The 14,238-nt window shown below is 35.7% G+C and overlaps 1 protein-coding gene across 2 annotated transcripts in view; it reads right to left on the reverse strand.

The window, feature by feature from the left end:
• SEC24B (SEC24 homolog B, COPII coat complex component) overlaps positions 1-14,238 on the reverse strand; it is a 48,377-nt gene that overhangs the window by 21,941 nt on the left and 12,198 nt on the right. Inside the window, exons 3-7 of one of the 2 annotated variants that reach the window (XM_036382137.2) lie at positions 12,248-12,433; positions 7,314-7,418; positions 4,309-4,389; positions 2,815-2,996; positions 1,053-1,237 (exon numbers count right to left, since the gene is read on the reverse strand). In XM_036382137.2, coding sequence (XP_036238030.1) covers positions 1,053-1,237; positions 2,815-2,996; positions 4,309-4,389; positions 7,314-7,418; positions 12,248-12,433 — 739 coding nt within the window. The remainder of the gene's footprint in view (positions 1-1,052; positions 1,238-2,814; positions 2,997-4,308; positions 4,390-7,313; positions 7,419-12,247; positions 12,434-14,238) is intronic. The other variant, XM_036382138.2, reaches the window with a different exon arrangement.

Raw genomic sequence — 14,238 nt, forward strand, 5'->3', positions numbered from 1 at the left:
ACTTAGAAATTTAAGAAATCCTATGTTTAACAAAGATGATTTAATTTAAAAAATGCAGAAATATTTTTAAAAAGGCTTTGTAAGGAAACAAACAAAAAATACACCCCTGCTCTACAGTTTAGTAGTTCAGCAATGCAAGTATACCAAAACCAACTAAGAGACAGAATTGTTTTAGGTACAACAGTCAATCAAAACTATGTATTCTTCTGTTCATTATAAAGATTTTTCCAGTGAACCAAGAGAGTATTTACCTAGTACTCAGAATGTCATATTTATATAAGAAAACAGTAGAAAAGGATCCCAAATACTGGGAGAGTCAAAAGCTTTTGTTCTGTAACATGAAGGGACACTAAAAAAGCCCAACGCACAAATAGTGCTGTCAAAAGTGTTCCACATGTAGGAATCATTTCCAGGCCTTCAGTTTTCTGATTTCTGTTTTCTGGTGGAACCGTGCACTGTCACAGGAATAAGGCTGCTGAGTCACTTTAAGGCAATGAAGAATACTTATTTTGGAATTACAAATAAAATATTTGGAGAAAAGCACTTTCTATTGTACTTAGCTGCACTTGGGATAGTTGATAATACTACTTAATGTTAATTAGAAGTAAATGATACCTGATTGCAGAATTATCATAGTAAAATATACCCACAAATTATTAAGTGTATTCAGGCATAATCATAATGCTTTTGTGGAAAAAATCCTGTCCAATATTACAAAGTATTTTATGAAACATATTGTGTAATATTAAGGTGTTTATTAAAATACCTTTTTTTAAATGGATAAAAAGGTGGAGATATAGGAAAATTATTAAAATACTAATAAACTAGCTACTGTAACTAGCTACTCACTGCATATAATATATTCTGATGGTAGGACAGTTCCAATATTTGCGTAATGATTCAGAGGTTAAACTTATTTTCAGTTAAAAGGGGTTTTATTAGTTCATCTTTAAGATTCAAAGATAGGAGTCAGCTGAGACACTTTTTGACATTTTAAATAATTATTGCCCACTAAAAAATATAAGACACTGTCCGAGACACAGTAAACTTACTCTGGACTGCAGTTTAATTTCCTAAGATCAGAATTCAAGTTAGGCACGGGTGCTGGAACTGAAGACACCGGTAAAATATTTCTATCATGTGTAAGGTTTACTGGTCTCAAGCTTTCTGGCTGCTGAGAATGCTGTAGACTTAATCCTCCTAAGGAAGAGGACAGCTGGTTCACACCTGGATATTGCTGTAAAATTAAGAGTATGACAAACAGGTAAACATACAACCGTGTTTAAATAACAACCTTCAATCTTCCTTAGTGCCCTCCCTTCCAGACACGTATTTAAAAAAGATACAGCAGCAATTAGTATCAAACCCAAACAAACAAAAGGAGTGTTGTACTGTAGAAATTTAAAATGCTGCAACAAATGTGACACACCTTCCAAATGTGTATCATAGGACAAAATTCAAGTTCATTACACAAATCAACACTGGAAGTCATACATAATCCTTCCATCTCTTCAGGCATAAGAAAACAAGTTACTAAAAAGTCTGACACAATTTCTCTCCCACTCTGCTCTGCAATTTAACTTTTGTTACAATCAACTTATCCAAGTTACAGACACTGACTTTAAATATTTATTTTTAGATTAAAACAAAACACCATAGAAGAGGAGAAAAGGTTAGGTTGGAAGGCACCTTTGAGGTCTGGAAGTCTAATCCCTTGCTCAAGCAAGGCTAACTTAAAACTCAGCCTTAGTTTTAAAACTTAGGTTGCTCACATAGAGCCAGTTCAGTTTTCAAAATATCTAAGGATTGACAATTTCACAGCACAATCTGTTCTAATGCTTCCCCACTCCCATCCTGAAGCATTTTCTCCTTATATGTGCAACCTGAATTCACTTGAAGCAACTGCTGTTCCTTTAGTGTGTGCTACTGAAAGAGCCTAACTTCATCTCACGTTACAGTAAAGATGAAGCCAATCCTTTCAATTAAAAAAAAAAATTAAATGAAACACTTCTTCCAAGTCACATTTTACATTATGCCTGTGACAGTGAGAGCCTTACTGGATGTTACATGCAGTAAGGAATTTTGATCACCTACCACAGCAGTTTCACTGTCTTTGCCACCTGGCCCTTACTTCAGAGAGCGGGATTTGTGTATCAGTATGTTTCTTTTTCTAGACCCCTTCACACATACATTCCTCTGCACTTCTTCAGCATTTGTGTCTTGCCTCAGTACCTGGCTCTTCTTCTGCCACTGTTCTAAGGGGATTCATGTGTACAACAGGAATCAGGTGATTGTATACAATTTCTTGGGTGTTTGGAGCTATCATTATGAGGAAAACAGAGCAGATGCAGGCAGCCTGCTCCAGTACACACAGCCAGCAAAAGCTCTACAGAGCTCTTTTATCTGGACCCTATGCCATGCATTGCTCATAAGGTCATTTAATGCTTGAGATCACAGCCTATAGCAATGCCCTGATATATGCTGATCAAGTACTTCCTTATGCTTCTTCATTGTTTCCTATCAATAATCTTCAGCTCTTTCAAACATCAAACTTTAACAGTGTGGAGTTTGCTAATAACTGGTGAAGCAAACTTGTTAAGCTTAACTACTTGGAGGCACACTTAAAACTTTCCTTCAAAAGCCTTCCAGTAAATTCAGAACCAGAGCTATGACATCAATATTATAGCTAATGTTTATTCTCTCAGAAATTATAAAATTATAAAAAGATGAAAATAGAGGGGAAATACATCACACAGAAAAGGTTCTTCCCAGGAATTTACTTCATGAACTAATTTTTGAATTAAAAATACAAGCCTGTGTATAGTGCTGAAAACCAGAATGGTGTCCTGGATTACTGGGCTGCACAGGAGTAGGTGGTGTTGCATTTTGGTAGCCTGGCTGCAGTGCTGGATATCCATAACCAAAGGGCTTAGAAGCTTTTGATGCTTGTAGGACTGATGGAGAGGGAACTGGGCTGCCAGTCACAGAACGTGTCTCTGGAAAGACAAAAGAAATGCCACAGGTATTGAATATAGTTATTATCTCCTTCTTAATTTAAATGTAAACTCCAAAATGTGTCAAAACAACATTGCTATTCGTAAGTTTTTTCATTACCCATCAAGTTCTTTTTCTGCACTGAAAAAAGGAATTTAAAAGAAAGATTACTTAAAGAATTTTCACAAAGACAGTGTGTATGGAAGATGACCAGGGACTTGTGTCACTACAAACAAAATGTTACTTTACAAAAAGTAAAAAAACAATCATTTGAATTGAATAAAAATAGAACAACATTTTATTCCAATATATACATTTGATATAAACCACAAATGAGACCATTCATGCTTAGTCTCCCCTCCACTTCTGAAAACTGTCATAGCATGACTAGAATCATTCTATGATTACTTCATGAAAAGCTGTGCCTACAGTTAGAGAATGGCTCCACTGCCTCAGCCTTATGTTTGGACAGTATTCATAAATTGTAGAGGAGAAATAAAGCATGGTCTCTTTTGAAGTTTTAACCTGATGCAAGTTTCTCTTGTATATGCCTGCAGCACAGCTTAGTTCTGCTATTTTTCAAGGTCAAACTGAAAGTAATCCACAGCGGACGTAACAGCTATAAAGAGATCAAAGTACTCTTTCGAAATGTCTACAGATATGAGCTAAGTTTCAGAAGAATTTAAGCTTGGTGAACTGGGAAAAGTGCAAGCAAAGGAACAAAGCACTCAAGAAACCAACTGCCAAGAAACTGTTTGTCATGAACACTCCACGAGGGAAAAAAACCCAATAAAACAGTAAAAACACTGCAACAGATTTAAGAAACCTAATGTTGACTGTTTATCTTTAAAAAAAAGGAACAAGTTATTTTTAGGATATGGTTTCAGCAGAACCAAAATGGTTAGTTATTAGGCCAGAGGGTACAGAATTTGTAGTCCTGCTAGACTCTATGTGGATAACAATACCAGCTTTCTAACCGAGAGAGATCTCACTTTAATCAGGAACCCATCAAACTATGGCAAAGTACTGTGACACTCCCAGGGGCCAGAACAAGGCAAAGGAGCCAGGAGGGGGTAGGCCCTCCAAATTAATCCAATTATTATTCCAATCCATCCAAATTAATCCAATCATTTTAAATAGTAGCTAAAATACTTTGAATAGCATCTTTTCCTTTTGTTCTCAATATGGCAGCTCTACAGATTTCAAGACCAAGGTAGTCAGTCATCTACTTGTTAATTAACAATAAAAAAGACCAGAAACAATAAAAACTGACATTTATGTACTGGAATAAATAATTCAAAACAAACTGCTTACCTGGATAGCCACCTCCTTCCAGAGCATCATAATTGTTCAGAACAGGAGAGGCACTGCTTGTAGTAGAGGAACTATCAAGTGCTGGGGGAGGAAAATAGTTTAACTTTAGGGATATCAGAAATAGCAAACTTTTGATAAATAGAAGACTGAGATTTTTTTTTCTAAAACCTTTGATAAGAAACTGTCAAGAAAAATCTTGGGAAAAAACCCCACACTTCAGCCCTAAGACTTGAAAACTATTACCACTGTAAAGAGGAGAGGGAGAAAATATAATCAGCAAGATACCAGAAACAAACAAGCACATGCCCAACAAACAGCAAGAAAGATCAATGGCAAAAAAGACAACAGCAATGAAAAAAGTTGTTGCTTGAAATAAAAAATATTTTTCTATTAAATCAGAAGTTCTTTCTAGACTGTATCAACTGAGGCCATGCACATTTTAAAAACAGTCCATTCACGACCTTCTTCACAAGTGCAGGCAACAGATGATTCCCATCATCTTTAGAGTGATTATCCACCTTCAAGCCAAACTGACAAGGATTTTATTCTTCCCTCCTTTCTGTAGCATTCTAATTCACAGCTAGCTTTCTTCTCAGTCTAAAGATTCTATTTTCCATTATCATTGACAAGAGTCTGAACTTCAGTTGGCATAAACAATTACTCTTGGCTCAGCCTAAAGTAGCTGAGTAAAAGGCAACTATGCAAAAATAAGTACCAGAAGTTAACTAGGGAGATATAAAAAAGCACAATGAGCACAGACATAGCTGTTAGGACTGAAGACTCAATTGTTTAATTCAACCTATGCACAGATCTTGAAAATCTTATTGTAAAATATCTGGCAAACAAAGAATTATTTTAAAAATCTCTGCCAATGCGATTTCACGCACATTTACTTCCAATGAAAAAAGGGCCAAGAATATTAAAGGTATCTTCCCTTTAAAACACACCAAGCCATGAAGTGTGATAGGAAAAAAGTGTCTATTTAAGAATTGAGAAAAAAAAAAAAAAGAAAATTGTATATATAATTTTTGTGGCAGAAAAGACTGAAAAGATTCACTGATACCGTTCTACTCGGAAGGATCAACCTTGACCACACATCCCATTGCAAAGCTGAAAGTATTTCAAGGGAGAACTTCAATGGTGGAACATTTGAGACTTCCAAGTGAAGAGACTCTGCATATGAAAACCTAACATCACTGACATTTGGGACACAGAAATACCATGGCACCATCCTGACAGTACAGATAATTCTTGAGCATTTTGCCTTTAAAGCATTCAACTAAGAAATAGAAGAGCAATTTAAAAATCCATAAGACTAACAATAATATATTATTTAAAGGAAAATTTAATTCTGTGACATTCACACAATCTTAATTTTCAGATTTTCACTGTAAATTTTCTTTTTTTTTTTTTAATCCTGGAGGTTACTAAAAAACATAATTTCAAGATTTTATTTTCTGTTCTAGAAGCCGAAGGAATCAAGATTCATGACTTTTTTTACCCTGATCAGGATTAGGGCTTTTAAACCTTTGCTAAGGCTTACTACAGAAAAGTCAAAATATACTTTTGTTAGGTCAAGAAAACAGTTGAGAAGTTACACAAACACAAGCAACCAGATTTCCTGCACCTATTCTTCATAAAACCACTATGACAGTCTGAACCAGAAATTTGTCTACTGAAATCTGTTAGGGATTTGCATTAGCTCCTGCTGACAGGGCATAAAACAGTATGTGCTTATTAATGAGACAGCCTTCGTATGGAACCTGGGCGCCCTCTCACTCTTTTCTGTAACATGAATTTAAATGCAAGGCTACAGGTTTTAGTAAAGTATAGAACTTGAGAAAGAATGATGGTAGGGAGTATGAAACTTTGTTTAGGGAACAAAGTAAGGAGAAAAAGGTTACAATTGATAAAAAACCCAATGAACATCATTTGGACAGAAACCTTGGCATGCAAACCCAACATACTGTTCTTAATTATGACTTGGATGTCATCATTGGTTTGTTCCACTCTTCACAGAATCATTATGAGTACACTACACTATTTTCACAGTATTCTAGGTGATGATTTCATTATTTTAATTAAACTGGCACTGGTTTTTTTTCTGACAATATGCATAAAACTAAAGAAAAAGCTACAATAGTTTCCTATTCCAATCAATATTAAAAGCCAGCAGTACAAGGTATGTGCTGCTACTTCCATCTATCAACAAGGGTAGTAGTCTCATGTTTATCTCGAAAAAGCTTTTTATACTGGTACCACTCATTCAGCCAGTAAAGACATCTTCAAGTTCCAAAAGGAAAGGTTACCAAAATTGAAGAAACTAAACTGGTGAGAAACATTAAACTCACAAATCCGGATCATTCTGACAAAACAGGCAAAATGCAACCAAGTATGTAACACCTCAACCAATTTAACAAAAAAAAAAAAAATCAACAAACTTTTAAAGTTTTCTACAAAGCAAGCAGATTAACACTGAACCTGACCATTGAGACATACACCTTCAGAAGGAGAAAAAAATCAGCACCGATTAATTTACTGTCCTAAAAAGCACACCTAGAACCTCTCAATGTTTACTACCTTAATTGTATGAGTTCCTTATGCATAAAATGAGAAACAAGGTAAACGCTGTTTAATGTAATGATACAAATGGCATCTGGTAGCTTAACCCGAACAACTATCAGTGTAAGTTCTACTGCTAGTTATCTTCAGTTAAAACTCACTGCAAATCATAACACTAAAAATATGGGAGTCTTGCAAGTTGTAAATATTACTTTGTTAGATTCATAAAACATCTGATATTAACATGACAAAAAAAGGACCTATTTGTTGGTCACTACAGAAATCCTTTTTTTTTTACTATACTAGTAACAGCTGGGAAATCTCAAGCTGAAGAGTCAGGGTGATGCTTTGTCTTAAAGAAATAAAAAGCTTCAGGGGATGGAAATATGGGGAAAACCTTGAGTAGGAAGAGAACAAGATACTGGTGTAAAGCTAAAGCCAACCTGCTTCCTCATCCTCCTCATCCTCTTCCTCATCATCTGAACTTGATGACAAGGGAGCTGGTGCAGAGCTAGCTTGATTATTAACATATCCACCATACTGCATGCCTGTGAATTGGAAAGCACAAACATCAGAGTCAGACAGACAGGAAAGACGAGAAACGGAATCACAAATCATTGCATTAAAAGTGAGAGAAATCAGCTGTTCCAGAGAAAATCCCAGCATGCAGCAAGTTAAATCTACAACCCTAGAAGCAGTTATTAGTGGGCTAGTTCAGTAAAATATTAGTAGCACATGGAAGTTAGCAGATAATTTCATATGCGTGTATGTGCATGTGTACCAGGAAATTAAAAACACAGACTTCCTACCTATCTTTTTAATACCGGTTTATCCAGTGGAGTACTTTCATAAATTAATACACAGAAATAAAGGAGTTGTTTCCACATAAATTCAATTATGTTATGAAAACCTTTAGTATTAACTTTTGCTTGGCACACCTGTCCCTTTTAAGACAAGAATAATTCATATTGGAATTCTGTCAGAAATGCATGAAAAATACTGCTGTTGCCACGTGCAAGAGTACAAACACACATACAGAGAGCACAACACCATCAGGGAAATTAAAGCTAGGTAAACCTGAAAATTTGGGTTGTCTTATGTTTACGTGAGTGCCTAAATTCGGGCTCATAAGCACATGATTGTACCATGCACTTCTAGTATCTGGTGACAGTGCAGCAACTGTTACTGCTGTCACCTCCACAGCACAACCTATTAGGGATTTTTTTAGTTTTTTTGTTTGCTTTTACAATATCTACTCTAAACATATGTGAGCAATACACAAAAGCACCACAAACACACCATTTCAAAACAGAGTAAAGCATGCAGCAATGGCTTATAATTAATTTCCTGCATTAGTTGTTATTGATGCATTTTCAGCATCTTCAAGAAATCTTACATTTCTCTTGTGACAAGGCAGGGTTAGCAAGGATTTTAAATATGCTTCTAGTCAGGCAGTGACATGCTAAATAAATGCAAGTAATCACTGCTTCTCTCTTATCAATCTAATGGATTGCTATGACAAGAAAATATCCTAAGTATTCAAAACTCTTCAAATATTTGGGAATTTGAGGTTCTATCCCTCTATAGAAGTACTGTGGCACCACTGAACAGGATTCCTTATTTTAATACTATAAAGCATTATAGAAGTGTTGTGTTATGTATAATCTGAAACCTTTATGGTAACTAATAATATGCCCATCCATGACTTCAATCAACTGTATCAACCTTTATTTTATTTAAAATACGGTCTATAAATGCTGTTAGTTTCATGGCTCTTTCAAAAAGGGTTAGCAAATGGACCCAAGAGGAGCATTTTAATTTAACTTTAAAAACACCAACAGAATCAAGGTGAAGAGTATCTACTCAAATATTGGAAGTAAAAAGAAAACAAAGCAAAACTATATAATAATGTTCTTGAGAAGGTGAACTTTCATAGAAGACTGGTGCAAGAAAAGATTGACATTATATTCTTTTATCTAGGGCATTAATACTTGTACAATTCCAATCAAATTCCTCTGTATTTCAAGTAGTCACAACAATGAATGAAAAATCATCCCAAGTGCCACTGAGTAGATTCAGTGCTTCAGTTTTCCCATACTGTTAAAACACAGGGCTAATTTGAGTAATCTCTAGTCCCATCTTTTATAAATTTACTGAATGCATTTGGGAAGGAGAATACAAGAAAATCATTATCTGTGCAAGAACAGACTATGTCTTTTCTCGGGCCTGGGAGAACTACTGAGGGATAAAACAGAACTGCATTACTGTGAAAGAGGGAAAAACCCTCTACCTCAAAATAACTAACATGCAAGTAAAAGGGTTAGAAGTCAGGATGACAAGAAAGACTGCACTGTAACAGCAAGAACCAAAGCAAAAGTAGATGTGCCCAGTGTGAGAAGTAAAGAGTGTAAAGACATCCAGTACATGGATAAGAAGAAGAAAGAAAGGGTATCTACCTGGAAAGTGCATGCCAATGCAAAAATTCCAAGCATACACAGATGAGAGAAAAGGACTGGATTACTCATTACTGGTCACATGCATTAAGGATGCAGGTGTTCAGAAAGAAAAGGAAGAAAAGATATTGAAAAATAGCAACACAGAAGTTTAGGAATCATGAATTATGTCACTATGAATGCTGTGAAGACTGGGCTGGTTTGATTCTTAGCAGCCTTATGAGTTTGCATAGATTTATTTTCATTGCCAGCAGTACTACAGATTTCTGCCTTTGAGACTGTGCTGGGCTGGTACAACTGTCCAGACCAAAAAAAAAAAAAACCAAAAAACTCTGGAGAATAGATCTGGCTGAAAAATAACATAGTTTAAAAAGTTATTGACAGGTGGAAAAGTCTCCCTTTCTAGTTCACTACTGGCCCAGCAATGCCAATAGTAGGCCAACACAGGGGGGAAAGCAATTGAGGGCAGAAATGGGTGGCTGCAGACAGCAATTCCAAGTGCCATCATGTGCCTAATCATGTTTTCTGTTGTGACAGCTCAGTTCTGCTTAGTATCTTTTACAGATTTGATAATGGTGCTAAAATCTCCCACTTTTAAAACTGCACAAACCAATTTTGAAATCATTATTTATTTTGAGTCATGTTATTCCATAAATCTGGCCTAAAATGCAACCACATAATTTAAATCATCACAAATTTCTTAGACTGGAAATTTCTAAACCCTGCAAGCAGTGTACCTGTGATATAATAACATTGCACTCAAAGGCTTTATCCCACTACAATTTACAGACACCTAGAAATGTAGGTGGCAGGACACAGAAGATAAATTGGGATAACAACATATTTGCTTTGAAATAAACCAACTATTTCAGTATTTTAAGTTCAATCATGCTCACCATAAAAGCCTTTCAAACATAAAGTGCGCATGAAATTTGGACAGATAGTTATGTAAGATTAAATAGACTTCAATACATTTTAAGGTTTTTGTCCTGTTGAAGATAGTCAAGTAAACAATTAGAATTTTTTAGTTTTTATAGGAATGCCCCAAGAGGAGCCTAAAACAATGAAATCCTTTTCAAAAATTAATTCAAACTGGGTTTTTTCAGAATGCTTTCATGTAGACAATGGTATTCTATAATTCAAAAAAAATATTTTAAAAAATCAAGTCCATCTGATTACTGCAGCTGAAACATACCTGGAATTCTAACCCAGGCAAATATTTAGTACATGTGTTCTGGTTTTTCAGTAGGTTCACTTCCACAAATAGTTACGACATTTAATTTTTGATAAAAAAGTTGTTGATAAAAAAAGCAAGAGTACATTATTTATTTCAGATTCCTCAAACAAAACTAGAGAAGAGTTTGAAGTCTTCCAATGCTCATAAAACCATCATCTGAACATAGAAACTTATATGTGATGACATGTAAAAAGATAAAATTAGAGCAATAAAAACTCCTGACAACTTATCTTTATACTGCCAACATACTGCTGTTTTTAGAATGTGCTCATTCAGCTACTTACTGCATTCACCTTCACTTAGTGGAAGCATTTGAATTTAGGGAAGTTCAGCAGCCACTGAACTGATCTGTAGCTGCTGTACCAGGTGTTCACACATTTCACAGGAATCACTTCCAGAACACACACATTGCACATTCAAAGCAATCACAGTTAAAGAGCTGAAATCCTTTTTCTCATTAAAAACATGGTTCGCAATTTCTTTGGAAAAAGAAGCAACACTTTCTAGTAAGCACACCTACAACACAAAGTCTATCTAGCACCAAAATCAACTATAAAACTGTGCAAGGGCCACAGTTCAAAAAATTGACATACTTTCTTTAAAATGATACGCTGTACATAGGACTTTACAGCAGTGAATAATTTTTTTCCTCTAATAGATATATAAATGATTGATGAACAACCTGTAATCTGCATTCTAGCAGAAAAAAGAGGAAAAGGGGTACTTTAGTTATTTACGTCAGAGGATTCTGTAATTTAAGAATAAAAAAATACTCTGTGATAATCACACACCATGGGGTTGCCAAATATTTTGAACACTAGAGATACCATATTATTCTGACAAAATTAATGCCTACTTCCACTCCTCAGTGGAAGAACTTCAGAATTTTAAATTCTTATGGATGAAGAACTCCTCACTGAGTTCTTCATCCATAAGAATTTAAAATTCTGAAATTGCTAAGAGAAAACGTGGCCAAAATAAAAAAAATCATGCAGTCAATTAGATTTGGAATACTAGATACAGAAACATGTAATAATCAAGAGGCAAGTCAAAACAGTGTAAAGTTTAATTTAACTCAAGGCAGTGTCAAGACAGTGTAAAGTTTAATTTAACTGAAGAAGGCTCAAGAGCCAATTGATTCTTTGTCAAGGTGCTGCCAACATCAGAATAGGAAGGAGCTTATACAAACACAGGTTTTCCCACAAGAATTCTTGCAGCAGCTTTCCATGGGCACTTACAGCTAGGCAGTTAAGAAAACAATTCTACCAGTTTGAACTTAATCCTCAAACTCACTGTTTCCACAAACTAGCAGGTTTCTAGTTTACACTTCATTTTTCAATACAGACTAATTACAAGCTAATTTTAAAACCTTCCTCTAGGAAATTAAAGTAGTGAGCAGTTTTTCAGAATAAGGGAACTAAAAGAAGGTTTTTTTGAGCAAGAGACATGTAAGACTGCCAACAAGACAAACAAGCCAAAGGCAACAACACGTGGACAAAGGAAATCAAACACAAAGAGAATCTAAAACCAAGGTGACATAAAGCACCACCACTTAGGGAGCCTGACGAGACGCCAGAGATGTGCTCCAGTCAAACATAGAAAAGCAGCTGTAAAACTTCCAGCATTCATGTGTGCACGTGGAATACAGCAAAAGCCTGTAGTGTGACTTCCCATTCCCTTTTAGTACCTTCCTGAAGGGCCAGCTCTGGTGACTGTGTAACAGATGGTGAAGATGGTGGCTTTGAAGACAGGCTTGGAGCAGGTGACCTTACTGACGACATCACAGCAGAGGCAGCAGATGTTCCAACTCCAGGCTTGGTAAAAGGAACATTCTGGCTCACTGAGGGCACGGGCTGTGAAGAATCAATGCCACCTGAAAACAACAGCAGAAAGCAGGAACCCTTTGTATGTACTTGCACAGACAATTACACAGCACAGGCAATCACACTTGATTCCACAGTAACTACAAAAAACAATGCAGTACTTCAAAGAGAGATGCCTTCAAACAAGTATCTGTGGAAGGATTGGTTGTTTTAAAAAATTCAATACTTTCAATGCTAAAACTCCATTATAATGAACAAATTGCTCTACAACAGCAAAAAAAAAAAAGCAAGCATGATGCAGTACAAGCAAGACTAAGCTAGCTGAAGCTTCTTTTTGACAACATCCCCACAATGCTGTGCTTTTATAAGTTACTGTTCCCAGGTAAGTGGAATGTAGTCCACTTGAAATACCTCCTTCAACATTCTTCATGGGAGGAAATCTTGTGCAGTAGAAGACCAGTACTATGTCTCCCTTGCAGTGCTGGCACTTTGCAATATGGGTATTCAGACTCATATTCCAAGCAATCTGTTTCAATCAACCCTGAGTATTCCACAAAACTTCTGATGTGTTTTAGACATCTGGACTAGATATAATCTGCTTAAAAAAAGTCAGATTAATGTTCTGAGAGATGTAACATAGTCCAGCTGAAATTCCAATCAGACAAGGACAACATAATTTCAACTAAGTTAGCTCTCAACTAAGGGGTGCTCTTTGCTTATAAATTGAGAAAATCTGTATTATGATTCTTTCTAAAAAAAACCCTGACCAACCAAGCTGTTAAAAAGAAGAGAAAGGAAATGGTTTTACCAAAAGTTCTCAGTAAACAAACACAGAAATTAAACAAGAGCAAAATTCTCCATTTGTAGAGTACTTGTTGAAGTTACCAAATTTGCTAAAGATGCAGAGGTAATATTAACTTTGCATCTTCTGCACATATAGCTGTGTAGATCATACAGTCCCTGAACTTCTCCTTAAATAATGGAGGTGATATCTCAAAGAACTTCATGGGCAAGTTGAGGTTTCCTTTAGAGGGTGAATAAGAAGAGGCAGCTTAAAATAATCCTTCTGTTTTTATTATTTACAGTCAAAATTTACAGTACACATCTTTATTATCTTTTATATATTTTTCAATTTTAAAATCTGAAGTTGAGCATGCATGCAGCTTTTTGCAAGTCTTATCAAAATGGAACTGATGCCTTTTTCCAATGAACATACAGAGCATTTTTTTACTGCAGTGGACTTGCTATAATCTTTGCTTCTACACAGTATCCTGCAGATTGCCCATGGGAGCTTCAGAACCTGTCAGCAGGAATGTTCTTACTACAGCAGCTTCCACAAGCAAGACATGCAAGATGACAAGGGAAGTTCTCTGCCACCTCCACGTGCTCATCAAGCACTGCTGTAGAGAGTGGTAAATGCTGCAATGTCAGTGTCACGTGCTCAAAGCCAAAACCAATTTACACCTGGATTAGCGGAAGATGTAATACCTTCCTGCCAAGTACTAATATCTATTCTCAAGCAAAGGTTATCCAATTACCTTCAAAATTACGTGAATCCTTTAAATGCATTGTAAAATAAATGTTTCTAAACTCTGAGAAATAAAACATATTTTTTCATTGTACAAAAATCCAATCTGCAAAATCAAATGTCAAACTTTATTTGGTGACTCCACAAAGATTTTAAATGCTGTAAGCAACCAAGACCAAAGGAATCACTTGAACAAAATTAACATTTAAAACCACATTTCCTCACCTTCAGTGTGTACTGAAGATTTTCCTTCATGCCTCTCAACCATGAACAACTCATGCACTAACAATATTCAAGCATAATGATCTACAGCTAAAAGGCATGTTA

This window comes from Molothrus ater, chromosome 4 (assembly GCF_012460135.2).
Source record: "Molothrus ater isolate BHLD 08-10-18 breed brown headed cowbird chromosome 4, BPBGC_Mater_1.1, whole genome shotgun sequence".
NCBI classification, from domain to species: Eukaryota; Metazoa; Chordata; class Aves; order Passeriformes; family Icteridae; genus Molothrus; species Molothrus ater.